This window comes from Brassica rapa, chromosome A05, assembly GCF_000309985.2.
Source record: "Brassica rapa cultivar Chiifu-401-42 chromosome A05, CAAS_Brap_v3.01, whole genome shotgun sequence".
Taxonomy (NCBI): Eukaryota; Viridiplantae; Streptophyta; class Magnoliopsida; order Brassicales; family Brassicaceae; genus Brassica; species Brassica rapa.
Genome location: NC_024799.2, coordinates 20,157,008 through 20,174,930, shown reverse-complemented (window position 1 = coordinate 20,174,930; position 17,923 = coordinate 20,157,008). Strand labels below are relative to the sequence as shown.

Below are 17,923 nucleotides of genomic sequence, written 5' to 3'. Positions count from 1 at the left end.
TGATTCAGTTTTTTTTTAGAAATTAAATCAAAATGAATATGAAATTAGGTATTTAAATTGTTTGTTTAGGTTTCAAAACTTCTTTGAAATTGATTTTTGGATTTTTTTTTTTGGGAGTTGTTTTTATATAAACTTGAATTCTGATCAAATTAGGATAATGCTTTATACTTGAAATACCGTCCTACAAGATCAGTTCGAATGCGTTGATAGATCGGATCAGATACATAATTGAGTTTATCGATATGGGTTTTATAGAGATGTACATGTGTGATTTGAAATTCAAATCAATTTTGATAATTATTTACAAATTTATAGTTGAATTCTAGATCTCAATTTGTTTGCATTAAGCAGCTGTTTTGGTCTTCTTTACTGCAACCTCCAAGTTTCTTCTTGTGATTTGAAGCTCTCTTGTGTAGTAATGCATTCTGTCCATCACCAATGCCAAGAACAACACAGTCCCTTTTCACACACACACACACACAAGATTTTGTTTTTTTTTAAAACAATCAAATAAAACGCAAGAAATCTAATCTATTAATTTTTGGATTTTTAACGTTAAAACCACTCAACTAAGTTTGTTTTAGGTAAAACCTCTCAAACTAAGTATTTAACGAAAAAAATTCTAAACTAACTTTATTTAATGAATTAAACCCTAGCACGTCATAATTATCATTACTACCGGTAAGTCTTTAGTTTATGAGTTTCTACATTAAATAAACATAGTTGAGCGATCTTACCATTAAAAAAAATCAAAATTTTGTAATATTATCTAAAAATTAGTGACTTCAATTTTCAAAATTAGCATTTTTAATTGTTTTGTAAATATATGAGTTTGATGTGTCTTTAACATCAACATTATATATGTATAAATTTAAAATGTAAAAACCCAGAAAATAAAATAAAAATTAAACTAATGTTGCTGTAATGTATTTATTTTATAGGTTTTACATATATAATACTGATGTTAAAAACACATCAAACTCATATATTTACAAAAAAAATTAAAAACGCTAATTTTAAAATTTAAGTTACTAATTTTAAATTAAAAATTTAAGTTACTAATTTTAAAAATTTAAGCTACAAATTTTTAGATAATATTATAAATTTTGAATTTTTTATATTTTTAATGGTAAAACCCCTCAACTATGTTTACTTAATGTAGAAACTCCTAAAATAAAAAATTACCGGTAGTAGTGGTAATTATGACCTATGAGGGTTTAATTCACTAAATAAAGTTAGTTTGTGAATTCTTTCGTTAAATACTTAGTTTGGAGGGTTTTTACCCAAAACAAATTTAGTTGAGGGTTTTTAACATTAAAAATCCTTAAATGTTTTTTACAACAATAAACATTAATTTATGGTTCTATTTTTTATCTACTATCAACAAGTCATAGTAGAACCACTTAAAGAATTAGTTAATGTGACATATTTGATTATTTACATTTATAATAAACCAACATTACTTAGAATTTTATTTTTTAATTATAACAAAATATGTTGATAAATAATCTAACAAAATCTTACTAAAATTTTAAATAGTTTTCTAAAATAACACACTAATTAATTTCGTAATTAGTAATATAATATTATTATAAATCAACGTCAATTATAATTTTATTCTAAAAGAAGAAAAAAAATTATATACTATTTTTATAAATTCTGTATTATACAAAAATAGAACTGAATTATGAATTACATATGAAAAATAATATATTAAATAGGTAAATTAACAAATTTTATTTTTAAAAGTTGTTTCATTTAAATAAATTATCACTCATCATTAAAATGGGTTAAAATTCGTAAACTATATAATATTTCTATACAAACATAAATTTAGTAACATAGGTTAAAATTTTATATCTACAACTATATGTTATGTTTTTATTTATTTTGAAATTCTCAACAATATGTTGTTTAAAAATGTTTTATACACAAAAATATAATGGTATATAATAAGCTTTATCGCATATACTATTTTAAAAATATGTTATTAGAAAACTATGAAAGTAATAATTCATTTAAAATAATAATCAGAAATCAAATTTTAATTAATAGATTTTTATAATTATAATCAAATTTGTTGAGAAAAAAATACCAAAAGTTAAAATTTGTTTTAATAAAATAATGTATTAATGTAGTAAGAAAAACAAATTCAAAATTCATGTAATCTTCCAAACTGAAAAATAGTTGTGTAATTTTCCAAATTTTTTCTTGACAAAATATTAAATTTTAAAAATAAATATATAAACACAAAATGGTAATATAAAATAAATATTTAAAATTTTACAAAATATAATCATAGATAATAAAAAATAACTTTTTGAAATGTACCACGAAAAAAACCATATGTTGTAAAAAATTAAAGTAATCTAATATTTTAAAAACTAATCTATTAATTTATGAATTATATTTAACAAAATTATATTTGACAAAATTATATTAAATAGGTAAATTAACAAATTTATCTTTTTAAATCGTTTCATTTAAATAAATTATCACTCATCATTAAAATGAGTTAAAATTCGTAAACAATATAATAATTTTATACAAAAAATAAATTTAGTAACATAGTTTAAACTTTTATATCTACAACTATATGTTATCTTTTTATTTATTTTGAAACTCTCAAAAATATGTTGTTTAAAATTGTTTATACATATAAATAATGGTATATAATATTTAGCTCATATACAAATTTAAAAATATGTTATTAGAAAACTATGAAATTTAGAAAAATTTAGAAAATATTACCAAAATTTCAATTTTATTTTAAATAAAATAATGTATTAATATAGTTATAAAACAAATTCAAAATTCATGTAATCTTCCAAACTCAAAAATAGTTAATTTTTCAAAGTTTTCTTGACAAAATATACAATTTTTAAAAATAAATATTCAAACTCAAAATGATAATATTTCAAAAAATTTAAATGATAAAATCAGAGATAATAAAGAATAACTTTTTGAAATGCATTACGAATAAATAAACTAAATATTTTTTAAAAATTAAAGTGATATAATATTTTGAAATCTTAATTTAAAAAATTAATATCATAACATACAAAAAATTATCATATACACAATGAAATTGCCTAAAATAAATTGATAGATGCTACTATGTACAAAATTCACTAAAATAATAGGTCTATATTATTTAAACAAAACAGTATTTTTTACTCATAATTCCTGTAAAATACTAAAATGATATATGTTAAAGTATATTTTTTAAAACAAAACATGTAAATATAAATTATCTTAAACATATTTTTATAATATAAATAAATAAATTTTAAAATTGATTATATAGAAATGTCTAAATTAAAGAAAAAAAACAAATTTTGGAGGGTGTTCTCTATTTGACTATTTCATATTGTTATTTTATTGTACCTATCTCGAAAATATATTCGTAAGTAATAAAAATAATAGCAAAGTAAAATGTATTAAACAAATCACTATATATTAATAATATAGAAAAAGTAATAAAAACAATAATATTATAGAATAACACAATATATAACACTAAAATAGAAATCATATATTTAAAAAATTTGTAATAAAATCAAATACATTTATAAAATGACAAAAATATCTGCACGTACGTGCGGGTCAAAATTTAGTTGTATATTAAATGTAAGTTGTGTATAATACTCGTATTCCAAAAAAAAAAGAGTTTATATTATCTACCCACGCTTTTCAAAAATAAAATATTATTTACCCATGAGGAAAGATTCGAGGAGGCGATTCGCAAACATGACTTGATCAGTCGGGTTAGCTACACCACCAGACTCGGAGACTCTTGTGTTGATCTGAATCGTGCTGAACAGAACCGATCCAAACAACACAAGCATAGTGGCTGCAACCGTCTTTGTAACCAGTGGTCCTCGGCCTTGCTTCAGCAGGTCAAGCAATTTCACCACCACTCTTCTTACTGGAGTCCCAAACCCGAGTGTTAAGATCAGGGCGGCTTCAACCGCCACGATCGTGAACAATAGCTGAAACATCTCTATGAACATTATTTTTGTAACACGGATAGGTAGTTTAACATGAATCAAATACAAATTTGCTTAAGTTTGTTATAAACAATATTGAAAGAGAACTTGTTGTTGAGTATAAAGAATATAAAGTTACTTGATGCCAAGCCTTTGGAATCAAATGATATTGTATAGGTTATGCTGTCAAGAAACGTTCGACTTTGGTTTTGTAATCTTTATTTATATATTTATCTTGCGATCATTTTGCCATATATACTAGAAGATTCAAACTTTTGAAGACTTTTTAGATTATCATAAAGTTTTCGGATGAAGTTCATAATCTCTAACCTAAAACCTCATGTAATATTAGTTTCATCTAAAACATTATTTGATTATACGATTTTTAGGTTTTGCTTTGAGTACTTTTTTGGCGAATGCTTCGAGTACTTTTCTACTTGAATTAACAAAATTTGGTTGGTTGAATTTTTCAGATGTTTTGAATTAAGACATTAAAATCATCACTGTTGTGGAATGTTGGCATCTCATCACCCAAATATAATATCGTATGTGATTTGATAAAAAGAAAATCAGTTAATTCTGTAATATTATATGGTTTGGATTTATAAATCGCAAATCTAATAATGCAAATGCTTTGCATAAGCTATATATTAAAATCATATTTGAACATTCAATGCATGGTTGTACATAGATTCGATAGATAGATGGATGGAATTAACATTTTATCTGTCTATGATATCGAGCCGGTCACATTCACGCTCTTCAGAGTTCTTGATATCTTATATTTACGCATGAACATTTTCTTTACTAATTTCATTATATATAACACTGAGAAAAACTATGAACATCAAGTATGTGTTGTAACTTTTGTTACTTGCTTAAGAAATCTTCTGATATCTTTATACGCTTGAACATCTTGTTTACCAATTTTATTATATATAACCGTGAAAAACTTTGAGCATCAGGTATGTGTTGTAACTTTATTTATTTGCTTGAGAAATACAAATTGTAATATTTAACACTTTGTAAGATTGATATCTATTATACAGTATTAATTTATATCATAATTACCAAAAGAATATCAGCTAAAAATAACTAACTTTCCTGTAGGTGATCTACATAAATAATAACAAAATAAAATCATATGTGTGTAATTTGGAGAAGCAAAATGGTTTCTTGCTATTATATATTGAGATTTTATTCATGTTTAAAAACAAAACTAAATGTTATAAAACTGTGCGACATTGGAAGCGTAAGATGTCTTAGTGTCTATCTACTTTGTGGCCTCCACGTCCGGGATGATTTCCAAATTAAACTAACTTTGCCATCGTTAGTCGTACTAAATAACAAAAAACTATGTCTCCCCAATTGTTCAATTTCATAAATCTGAGAAAAGTATGCAGAAGCATAATAATTGCACAACTAATCCTACGCAATTAATTGTTCTAAATCCAAATTTATACCCGGTCAATTAAATATTAATATACGAAATAATATTATATTACCATTTGATGTAGTCATGTAGACCCATAAATGATAAAACACGTGTTATTTATCTCTCATTTTTCCACAACTTGGGTCATTTGAATGGTTCTATATATGTTCAAGTTTGTTTATACTTTAAAAAAACTACTCGTAGACGTCAAAAAAAAAAAAAAACTCCTCGTAATCTGTCATTTCTCATACACGTTAAATGGAATTAGCCCAATAACGTTCTACTTAAGTTCTCTTTTCTTGTAAGAAAAAGCGATCGCTCTCAGTAAATTGTCTCTCAAACTGGTGATCACAGCCATGGGGAAAGAACCACTGCTTCAGAAAGTGAGGATTCAAGAAGACATCGAGTCAGATAAGAAGACTCGTGTCAATGGCGGAGACGATGACGGCCCCGTCACGTTTGTTTTACTCCTCACAACCGTAACTGCTCTCTGGGGCACTTTCTCCTATGGCACTGCCGTAAGTTTCCACATCTTCACTTTTCATGCTTTCTCTCTTGTGTTTGCTAGGGTTATAAACCGGGTGCTAGCTAATAGAATAGATAAAGAACAAAAACTATTGACGTATGTTTCATACATAATTGTATGTTATATTATAGTAACTAATAACTTAATTTGTTGATTTGGTTATGTCATGTAGTATAGTACTAAGTAGGTTAGATATCCAATGACAAATCATTTATGTTTGGAAGATTTCTGACTTACATGTTTTCTTCTGTTTCTATTTCTCTTGGAGTGTCAATTTTCAAGAAAACTGTTTATCATTTGATGTAGATTTTTGCTGTCACACGATAGCTGACATTTTTTGTATAATTTTACAAGACTTTTTAGCTTTTAATTTGTTTTTTCTTTTGGCAGGCCGGCTTTACGTCACCAGCTCAAACTGGGATGATGGAAGGACTAAATCTCTCGTTGGCTGAGGTCAGTGTTGAATTGTTGATTTTACTTGCCGGCTTGCTGATATTCAGTGATTTTTAAAAGATTATTATTACAAAAAAAGAGAGAATATATTATTACGTTGAATAACAAATAAAAAAAGTAATCAAAATTATTGTTCTTTATACGGATGCAGTTTTCATTCTTTGGATCTGTATTAACAATTGGTGGACTCGTGGGAGCCGCGTTGTCGGGAAGATTCGCCGATCTTTTTGGTCGGAGAGGCGTAAGCCCATTTACTCATTTTCCTAAAACTAATTTACAATCCCATGTTTATACATTTATATTCCAAGAAAACTAGGTTTTGATGAGTGATTCAATGTGCAGGCATTGTGGGTGTCAAATTCATTTTGCATGGCCGGCTGGCTTATGATAGCCTTCTCTCAGGTTTCTAAAAATCAGTCAAATTTTTTTTTGTCAGCAAAGTCAAAATTTCTTAATTTCTTATATATAATGTAATTTTTCGCATATTGGTGTTAATGTTTATGAAATACTCCATTTGTTTCAATATAATCCATATTTTAGAAAAATAATTTGTTTGTAAAAAACACCTATTTCACATTTTCAATATAAATAGTAAATTATAAATTTCGAAGACATTAATTATGTTTACTGAATTTTGATTAGCTAAAAATTATAAGAAATAGTTAATCACAAAATAATATTCTCTCTGTTCCTAAATAAAAAATGTTTAGAATAGTTTTTATGTTTCAATATGTAGGATGTTTTCATATTTTTAAGTATCTTTAAGTTTATCAAAAACTGTGTAACCAATCAAATTTAACAGTTTTATTTTGTAATTGGTTGAATAGTTTTTAATTTAAAATTTTAATGATATTTTTAAATAAAAAATAACTTTCTTAATAAATGTGTTTTACCTAAAAAATCTTATATTTAAAAACAGACAAGTACATTTGCTAACATGTTTTCTTAATTGATGAGAAAACTTACATCTCCGGTTTGGAGTTTCAACGCCTGACATTAATGTATATAAAACAAAATATATCTTGAATCAAAAGTCTAGACTAGTTTTAGAAAATAAAAACAGACGAAGTACATTTGCTAACATGTTTTCTTAAAGCTTTATGTATCTACTAATAAATGGTTTAATATAATAATATGCTAGGCGACTTGGTCACTTGATATTGGACGATTTCTTCTCGGAGTTGCATCTGGCGTAACTTCTTATGTGGTATGTTCACTAATTTAATACTCTTTCGGTTTCAATATAATACATATTTTAAAACTTTTACACATTAATAAAAATATATATAATAAATGCATAAATTTTATAATTATACTTTCCATAATTCTAACTAATACTCTATCTATATGTTTCATTATAAGTATCATTTAAATATTATTTTGTTTTGCTCCTATATAATATTTTATTTTAGTTCATTTTTTAATTAATGAGTTAAAGTAAGAATAAAAATTAGAAAATGAAATTATTCATATTTGTTTTGAAAATGTAAAATAACACTTATAATTAAATAAAATTTAAAAGTTAAAACAACACTTAGTATGAAACGGAGAGAGTAAGAATTTAATAATTTTAATTAAGTTTTTTTGAAGTTTGCAACTATCATTATTAGTTGATAAAACATGTACTCTTTCCGTTCCTAAAAAATGTATGTTTTGGAAAAAAAAATTGTTTCAAAAAGATATATTTTTTACTTTTTCAATGTATGATTTTATGAAAAATTGTAAGTTTCAAAAACATTAATGGTGTTTATTGAATTTCTATTGGTTAAAAGTTGTGAAAAACTATTATTCACAAAAAACAATGCATATTTAATGAGTTTTCTTAATATATTTAAAAAGTTTAGAATATGCATCTTTTAAAAACAGAGGGAGTATTACACAAATGTATTTTTAACCAATTTTGTTTTTTAAAACATGTAATTTTATAAAACGGAGTAATTGATAATTAGGGTTTAGTGACCTAAAAGGCTAGAAGCAAAGTTTGAGTTAAGTAGGGTCTAGTAACCTATAAGGATATAAGCAACGTTTGAGTTAATTATTAACTCCAAATATATGTAATCTCGATCTACAGGTGCCCGTCTACATTGTAGAAATTGCACCCAAAAGAATCAGAGGCGCGTTCTCTGCGGTTAGCATGGTAATACCGCTAAATACGATGTCGTTACTACTATCATTTTAAAAGTTTCTAATATTTTTTTCTTACAGCTTGTGATGTGTGCTAGCATGACCTTCAGTTTCCTTGTTGGATCAGTAATTTCATGGCAGAACTTAGCTCTCTTCAGTAATTTGTTTTTACTTTTTCTACCAAAAATTATAAAACGATTTAATTAAATTTAGCACCATGTTCTTATAATTTTAAATGTACTCTAAATCAAGTTGATACGAGTTGTGCAGGTACAGTTCCTTGTGTTCTAGAATTCGCCGGTTTGGTCTTTATACCGGAGTCTCCTAGGTGGCTGGTAATTAATTAGTCTTGTCGTTTTTTCATGGTCAGCTCCAACATGCATAATTGTGAGTGAATAGCAACATTTTTAATAGGTTTGGTGGTTTTGTAATTTATAGTCTAGAAATGGTCGGGTTAAAGAGTCGGAAGTTGCACTCCAACGTCTACGAGGAAACAGCACTAATATCACCAAAGAAGCTGCAGAAATCAAAGTAAAAAACATGTTTACGAAATTGGCATCTTTTAGTTTTAAAAGTCTTCTTCTTTTTTGCACTCCAACGTCTACGAGGAAACAGCACTAATATCACCAAAGAAGCTGCAGAAATCAAAGTAAAAAACATGTTTACGAAATTGGCATCTTTTAGTTTTAAAAATAAAATAGTCTTCTTCTTTTTCAGAAATATATGGAAAAACTTCAAGAATCCAAAGAAGATGGTCTTCTTGAACTCTTCAAACCGCGATATTCTCGTGCTGTTATTGTAAGTGTTTGATGAAAATTGTAGTTTCTTTTAACAAAAACGTGTTACTGAATGAATCGGTTATCTTTAGGTGGGGATTGGATTGCTAGTACTGCAACAACTCGGAGGTCTCAGTGGTTATACATTTTACATGAGCTCGATTTTTAACAAAGCTGGTACACAGTAAAATTTAAGTCCCTTACTGAACAAGGATTAATTAAAAATTAATTTTTATAGAGGAAAATAATCTGCAATTTAATTATTTCACAGGGTTTCCTAACAACGTAGGAGTGACGATAGCTACCGTGGTGCAAGCCACGATGAGCATTTTCGGATTGATAATCGTGGATAAATTTGGGAGACGACCTCTTTTAATGGTTTTGGCTTATTTTTAATCCCTGTTGTTAAATGGTCCTAGTGTTAAACGAAACTATATAAAATATGTTTAATGTTAAAAACGATATTAAATACAGTCGAGAAATAAGATATTAACGTCGTTTTGTTTATGTGAAATACTTGTAGGTTGCGACGGGCATGATGTGTCTGGGGTCATTCATCACAGGGCTGTCGTTTTTGTTTCAGGTGTTTTTGTTTACCTAAAAGAATTACTATATTAGTTAACATATGGCTGATGTTCAGTTCAAAAAAAAAAAAATGTCTGATATAAATTCAGCTTATATTTTTTCCAATATATAACTGAAGCAATCAAACTAATTTACAGAGTTATGCTTTACTCGACAATTACACCTCGATTTCAACACTGATCGGAGTGCTGGTACGTAATAAGTTTCTTCTATTCAAAGAGATTAAATAGTCTTGCTTTGATAATTTTAATGTTAACTAATGCTACCATCTATTTTTCAAAACGAATGTTTTAAAAATACAAATATTTTAATGTATTTTATTAACTAATAATAATAAATTATAAATTTAAAAACATAAATTTATTAAATTACTATTAGTTTAAATTGTTAAAAATATTTAATCACAAATAATTTATTTATAAGTAAACTTTAGTTTGTTTTCTTAAGATATAATACAGACTATTCGATAAACAATTACGGAAAATTATTGCAGGTGTTTCTAACTTCGATCACAATTGGAATAGGAGGTATTCCATGGGTCATTGTCTCCGAGGTAATCGTGGTTTTCAATATGATTGTAACTACATAATTAAATAGTTAAACAAAATAGTTAGGTTTTAATAGGCACAACAATATATGTATACCGTCGAATTAATTTTAGAAAACATAACTGATGACTGATATACACTTACCAAATATTAATTTCCGTATTTCAATTTTTCATTGTGGGATAATTAGATGACACCGATGAATATAAAGGGTTCATCAGGGACGCTATGCAATATAACTAGCTGGTCCTCTAATTGGTTCGTTTCGTACACATTCAACTTCCTCTTCCAGTGGAGCTCTTCTGGTAATTCACTTCATTTTGACAAGTAACCAAGTAAATTCAGTTATTTAATTATTGACCAATTTAATACTTTGTTGATGTATGTAAAATCACAGGTGTGTTTTTCATATATTCAATGATATCGGGTATGGGCATCCTATTTGTGATAAAAATGGTACCAGAGACTCGAGGTCGTTCCCTTGAAGAAATTCAAGCCGATGTTGCCCGATAACTTTGTATAATGTCAAAGGTTCTAGCCATTATCTTGACCAATGCTTCATAATGTTAACTAATAACACAAACACTTCTTCTTTGGATAGTTTGGACTACATCTTTATTTTTCATTAATTTAAATATAAAACTGGTTGGACTATCAACTATACAAGTAAAGATAATGGAAAATGTAGAAGAGAGTTTCTTACACAAAAAAGTCAAGAAGGAACAGAGAATTCAAACATCACCATTTGTAATATTCTTGTTGATGTTTCAAGCACGTGTAAATTAATGGCTTCTACTTCAAAAGGCACAGTTCATAAAGCCATTGTGGAGACGACTTATAAGCTCAAGCAGAACATGGTATATCGGCCATTCTTGAGGTTTAGAAATCACTATAATCATAGCTTGGTAGTTTGATGTAATCATCCCATATTCACATCCGAGATATGCAAATCTCATAAATTTTTAATCACGTAACACATCGAAGTTCCGTAACAATTCTGTTTGTGGAGCATGTGAAGGCTTATCGATCCAGTATGGTCTTTAACGATCTAAGCACATCTACTTAACATTCTTACAAAAAAAAAAATCTAAGCACATCTACTATGTAGACATGATTTCTCCAATTGGCATGTATAATCTTTGATTTAATAGTGGATTTTAACTAAGATATAATTGCATATTAGAACGAAATATTTCCAAATAAAAATACGACCGCTCAGATCTATATAAGAATTAACTTTGTTATTTTTACTGGGGTAGTAATTAAATACTACTACACTACAAGAAAACGTAGCAGTAACAACGGCGTTTTACGAGGAAATAATTTCCTCGTAAATTTACATACGTTTTACAACGCAATTACGACGAGACATAACTTCGTCGTAAACTCCATGGTAATTTACGACGAAACGTTTTCGTCGTAAAGTCAATGTAAGTTTACGACGAAAGTACGTGGAATGCGAAATAGTTGTAAACGTTACATCGACATTACAACGAATCGTGTTACCGTTATATAAAGGTGAAAACGTGTATTCAATGTGCTTTAACTTACCTAAATTCGTTGTAAACGCGTTGTAAATTTTCTATGTAAAATCCATGTAAAACTTACCATATTTCTCTATATATATGTCATTTCCCACAACTCTCTTCCTCACAACACACAACTCTCTTCCTCACAACACACAACTCCTCATTCAGCCACCAATTACTATTTCGAAGATAACGATAACGAACATGAGTCATTCGTCTGTCTGCCAATTCAGTGGAGCGACAAGGAGAAAATGGAGGGAAGTGCAGTTGGTTTATACTTGAGTGGAACCTCCGACCATCGTCAAAGGTTCCTCTCAAGTACAAACCAGCTGCACTTCCGTCCACTTTCTCCTTGTCGTTCCACTGAATTGGCAGACAGACGAACGACACAGGTTCCTTATCGTTGTCTTAGAAATAGTAAATGGTGGGTTAACAACGCAATTACGACGAACCCAACGAAACCAAATTTCGTCGTAAACGCCATATAATATTACGACGTAAGTACGTCGAAACCAAAACTTTACATCGATATTACAACGAATCATGTTACCGTTATATTTAAGTGAAAAACTTATCGAAGTTCGTTGTAAAGAAACTATGTAAAATCCATGTAAAAGTTTCCTTGTAAAATCGTTGTTATATTTCAACTACCCAACTCGAAAATTTCTCTATATATATGTCATTTCCCACAACTCTCTTCCTCACAACACACAACTCTCTTCCTCACAAGACCCAAACGGAAAAAAAAAATTTAAAAAAAAAATAGAAGAAAAAATGGTCGGTGGCGGTAGTATTTACGAGTTACGAAGTTGGATGTATTTGCACAAAGATTCCGACGGGAGAGTGACGAATGCATTTCTGAACGGGCTAGAGACATTCATGCACCAGGCGGGCTGTACACCGATCACGCAGGAAAGCGGTAAGATGTTCTGCCCCTGTTCAAAATGCAAGAATTCAAAATTTGCACGTAGTGAAACTGTATGGAATCATTTAGTAAACAGAGGATTTACACCACAGTACTACATTTGGTATCAACATGGAGAGGGTTATGGGGGAAATGAAGCTAGTAGTAGTAATGCTAATTTTGAGGATGCTCATCATAATGAAGAACTGAATCATGTGCATAATGAACATAATTATCATCAAGAGGAGCAGATGGTAGATCATGATAGGGTTCAAGATATGATTAGTGATGCATTTTTAGAAACAACTACAACAATAGCAGATGGAACTGGAAATGTAGAAGAACCTAATTTGGATGCAAAAATGTTTTATGAAATGCTAGATGCTGCAAATCAACCAATCTACACTGGTTGTAGAGAAGGTCTCTCTAAATTGTCTCTAGCAGCTAGGATGATGAATATTAAAACGGATCATAATTTACCTGAGAATTGCATGGATGCATGGGCGGAGTTGTTTAAAGAGTATTTGCCAGAAGACAACGTGTCTGCTGAATCTTATTATGAGATTCAGAAATTGGTTTATAGTCTTGGGTTACCCTCGGAGATGATTGATGTTTGCATCGACAACTGCATGATCTACTGGAAGGAAGATGACAAGTTAGAAGAGTGTCGATTCTGCAAAAAACCACGATTCAAACCGCAAGGCCGTGGGAGGAATAGGGTACCGTACCAAAGGATGTGGTACCTACCAATTACAGACAGATTGAAAAGATTATATCAATCTGAGAGGACTGCTGCGTCGATGAGGTGGCATGCCGAACATGTCCAGAGAGATGGTGAGGTTGCACATCCATCAGACGCAAGAGCGTGGAAACATTTCAACAAGGTACACGGAGATTTTGCTACAAATATTCGGAATGTCTATCTTGGGTTATGCACCGATGGATTTAGTCCATTTGGAATGTCTGGTAGACAATATTCTTTGTGGCCAGTCATTCTTACGCCGTATAATTTACCGCCGGATATGTGCATGGAACAAGAATTTCTATTTTTGACCATATTAATCCCAGGGCCGAAGCATCCAAAACGGTCTCTTGATGTATTTCTTCAACCGTTGATAGAAGAGCTAAAGCAATTGTGGTCAGAAGGGGTGAGGACGTATGATTGTTCCTTGAAAAATAATTTTACGATGCGAGCAGTTCTGATGTGGACGATAAGTGATTTTCCTGCTTATGGGATGTTGTCTGGCTGGACAACACATGGAAGATTATCTTGTCCGTATTGTCTTGGATCCACGGATGCTTTTCAACTGAAGAATGGTAGGAAGAGTTGTTGGTTTGATTGTCATCGTCGGTTTCTTCCACTTGCCCATCCGTACAGAAGAAATAAGACATTGTTTCGACACAAAAAAATTGTCAGAGACAGTCCTCCTCCATATCTCACCGGCCAGCAGATCGAATCGGACATTGATTATTACGGAGCTCAGGAAACAGTTAAGGTTGGAGAAAATTGGCATGTTCCTGGAAATATGCCTGATGGGTATGGTGTATCTCACAATTGGCATAAGAAGAGTATATTTTGGGAGCTACCCTATTGGAAGGATCTTCTCTTACGCCATAAAAGCGTGTGAATTTTACGTGTGCTGACGGGCCTGGTAATTTCGTCGTAAATGAAAAAACGCGGGCCTGGTAAATTCGTCGTAAATGGAAAAACGCGGGCCTGGTAAATTCGTCGTAAAATTACGTCGCTTTTACGACGAATCCTAATCTATATAAGGAGACGCCGAGAGCGAGGCTGCCTCGCTCATTCCTCCCAAATTCCTTTGCTCTCTCTAAGGTAAACTCTCTCTTCTCTTTTTTTTTTTTTTTTAAATTAGTTTAGGTGATTAGTTAGGTAACGGAATTAGTTTAGGTGATTAGTTAGGTAATTAGTTTAGGTGATTAGTTAGGTAACGGAATAATATTTTTATTATGTCGTAATTGATTAAATTTATTTTAGTTTTTTTAGATGGCTCCTAGAAGAAAATCCAGAGCACCTAGCTATTGAGATTTGTTTGGCGACGATGGTTCCGGTACATCTTCTTCCGGTCCATCGTCTTCCAGTCCATCATCCTCCACCGCAGTTCCAGACTCTCAGCCTTCTCAGAGAGTTGCTTGGAGTCCTCCTCCACCGCAGATGCCTCCACCGCAAATGCCTCCACCGCATATGCCTCCACCTCCTCCTCCAGCGGCTGCACCTGAGCCTGTCCCAGAAGGTGCAGTTCATCCGGATTTGCGTGTGCCTTCATATGCCCCATTCGCGAGATATACGGTAGAGGATTTGCTTGCCCAGCCTGGACGGGAGGGTTTGGATGTTCTAGACCCCGATAGACCCCGAGGAACTTATTGGTAAGTTATTAATTTTTATTACATTAAAATTTAAATTATTTTTATTTTTTAACGGTAAAATTGTTTTCCTTTCAGGTTTGGGGCTAACAACCGTGTTGGCCGGAGCGTTTCGAAAACGATTAAGGGTTACTACGACGGGGCATATCCGAACTGGAGCAAGACTCCAAATCACGTTAAGATCACTTGGTTTAAAATGTTTGCGGTAAGATTTTTAAATTTAATTAAATTTTCACTTTTAAATATGTATATATTTTTTAAATATTATTATTAGTTGTAATTTTTTCAAATTTTTTGTGTTTCAGCAAAAGTGGCATTGGTCTTTGGGAATCACCGAGATGGTGAAGGCGGAATTCGTTGCAAAAGCAAAGATCCGCCTCTGCAACACAGTCTCCGATTGGAAGGATAAGTGGGAGCTCGACGGGTATGAGGGAAAGCCCACTGAGCTCACGAAGGATGTGTGGGATGGCCTCATCGCCTACTGGAAGCACCCCTCTTCGATCAAAAAGGCCAATTCGTGCTCAGCTTCTCGAAGAACGAAGGATAAAGATGGTAATTTGCCCATGCTTCACAGAACCGGCCAAAAACCACATGCAGGCATCCGTCTAGAAGTTGTAAGTTTTTTTTTTAAATATTTATTTTAAAATATTCAATTAATATAATTTTTAATATTTTTTTTTTGTAGTTGGAGAAGACGGGAGTCTTACCATCTCTGTCTGACCTATTCAAGATGACTCACGCCACATCCGACGGAGTTTTTGTGGATCCTGCATCTGAGAAACTCGCTCAAGCAGTGGCTACTCGGATTGAAGAACGGGAGACGCAACTAACTCAGGAGTCTCCCGATGGATTACCCGTCACATTGTCCACCGAAGAAGCCGACAGAATCTTCGAAGAGGTAGTACAACTAAAAATTTTTGTTTACATTATTTTTAATAACTATATTAATATATGTTTTAATTTTATAGCTGGCTCCTAGAAAGAAGGGACGAATAGTCGGTATAGGCTCTGTTAACCAAGTTGCAAGGGCAACTTCGTTATACACTTCGAGACGGGATGAAGAGACTTCTCAGATGAAAGCTCGAATGGATAGCCAGCAGGTTCGTTTAGACTCTCTTGAGGATTTGCTAGACGTGATGGCCGTGGGAAACCCGTTTATACAGAGAATGTTGAGTCAGAGACGAGCCGCTCTTGGGTTGCCAGTACGAGATCCCCAAGAGTCCGATCCAACCCGTCAACAGCCGAGCAACCCCACCGACTACTTCGATGATATGTAGTTTTTTTAATATTTCGGTTTGTATTATGAATTTAAATATTATGACTTTTAAATGCTTTTTTATAAATGTTTTTATTTTCATATTTCGTTTAAAAAACGTCGATGTAGGCTCGACATAAACATTTACAACTGATTACCGTCGAAATAATTACGAGTCTTTACATCGAAGATTTTACGTGGTCTTTACATCGAAATGTTACGTGGAGTTTACATCGAAACATTTACGAGGGTGTTACAACGAAATGTTACGTGTGCTTTACATCGAATCCATTACGTGGAGTTTACCACGAAATTTTACGTGTCGTTTACGACGAATCTCTGCCCTGCGCTTTACGAGGAATATATTTCGTCGTAAACTTAACAAGTCATTTACGACGAAACGTCGGTTACGACGGGCGTTTTACAACGAAACGTGTTTCGAGGTTCATTCGTCGTAACACCCCGTTTACGACGAAGTTACAACGTATATTGCCCTCGTAAAAAATATGTTTTCTTGTAGTAGTGGTAGTTAATTACATGTCTTATTCTTAAAACAATGAATTCTGCAATGATTTTTAAATCTTGTGGATTTTCAAAATGGCATCCGTTAATTCAGCGATCATGTCGGAGGTGACTTGATCAATTAATTCGGTATATTGATGCGTAATTTATAAATGCCAATGATATTACGGAAGCCAAATATTAAAGTGAAATTACATTCTGTATACATATTTTTTTCTCTAATTAAATTAATGTTCTAAATTCCATACCATGATGCATTCGTTGATAGACACAAAACTTGTTCCATCAAAAATAGTTTACTAATTTCATCTTTTTTTTTTGGATTTTAAGTCAATTCACTCAATATTAAAACTATATATGAACATTCAAAAAATTTATGTGTATAGATTTTCTGATGGATATATGATATTGACGTTTTATCTATCAATAGCTTTGATCTAGTCATATTCTTGCTGTTCATGAATCTTATGGTATTTATGCAGGAACATTTTGTTTACCAATCATGTTACAAATGAATAAATGATAAAATTGTGAACCTTCGAACAAAAAAAAAAAGGATAAAATTGTGAACCAATCAGATACTCATATGACTTTGTTTTTGCTTAGAGAAATATTTGTAATGTCTAAATAAACAGAAATATGACCGATCTTATAAAAAGAATATTGGGTGCAATCCAAATAAAATTATGATATCTGGAACTTTGTTAGATGAAATATATTATGAAAAGAAAGCTTTATTGTACTGTCATTTTCTATTAATATTGCAAAATTTAGCTAATAATTAACTTTATTTTATATATATATATATATTGTCATTAGCAATTTATACAAAAAAAAAACTCATTTTCTGATGTTATTTTGCAAAGCTAGCATCAAGCAAAATAGAGATTCCATT

At 30.7% G+C, this 17,923-nt stretch overlaps 2 protein-coding genes across 2 annotated transcripts; one reads left to right on the top strand and one right to left on the bottom strand.

Moving 5' to 3' along the window:
* Positions 1 to 92: 92 nt before the first annotated feature.
* LOC103869321 lies at positions 93 to 4,069 on the bottom strand. Its single transcript, XM_009147381.3, has 2 exons — positions 3,716 to 4,069; positions 93 to 459 (listed from the first exon to the last, which is right to left on the bottom strand). The coding sequence occupies exons 1-2, from the start codon at positions 4,011 to 4,013 to the stop codon at positions 344 to 346; spliced, it is 414 nt and encodes a 137-aa protein (XP_009145629.1). The 5' UTR covers positions 4,014 to 4,069; the 3' UTR covers positions 93 to 343.
* Positions 4,070 to 5,766: 1,697 nt separating this feature from the next.
* Positions 5,767 to 11,046, top strand: LOC103869320 (putative sugar transporter ERD6-like 13). The gene is made up of 17 exons (XM_009147380.2): positions 5,767 to 5,942; positions 6,341 to 6,403; positions 6,555 to 6,644; positions 6,746 to 6,805; positions 7,545 to 7,610; positions 8,475 to 8,540; positions 8,609 to 8,684; positions 8,798 to 8,862; positions 8,966 to 9,058; positions 9,245 to 9,325; positions 9,396 to 9,480; positions 9,575 to 9,681; positions 9,827 to 9,886; positions 10,026 to 10,079; positions 10,382 to 10,441; positions 10,627 to 10,741; positions 10,834 to 11,046. The coding sequence occupies exons 1-17, from the start codon at positions 5,781 to 5,783 to the stop codon at positions 10,947 to 10,949; spliced, it is 1,419 nt and encodes a 472-aa protein (XP_009145628.1). The 5' UTR covers positions 5,767 to 5,780; the 3' UTR covers positions 10,950 to 11,046.
* Positions 11,047 to 17,923: the final 6,877 nt, after the last annotated feature.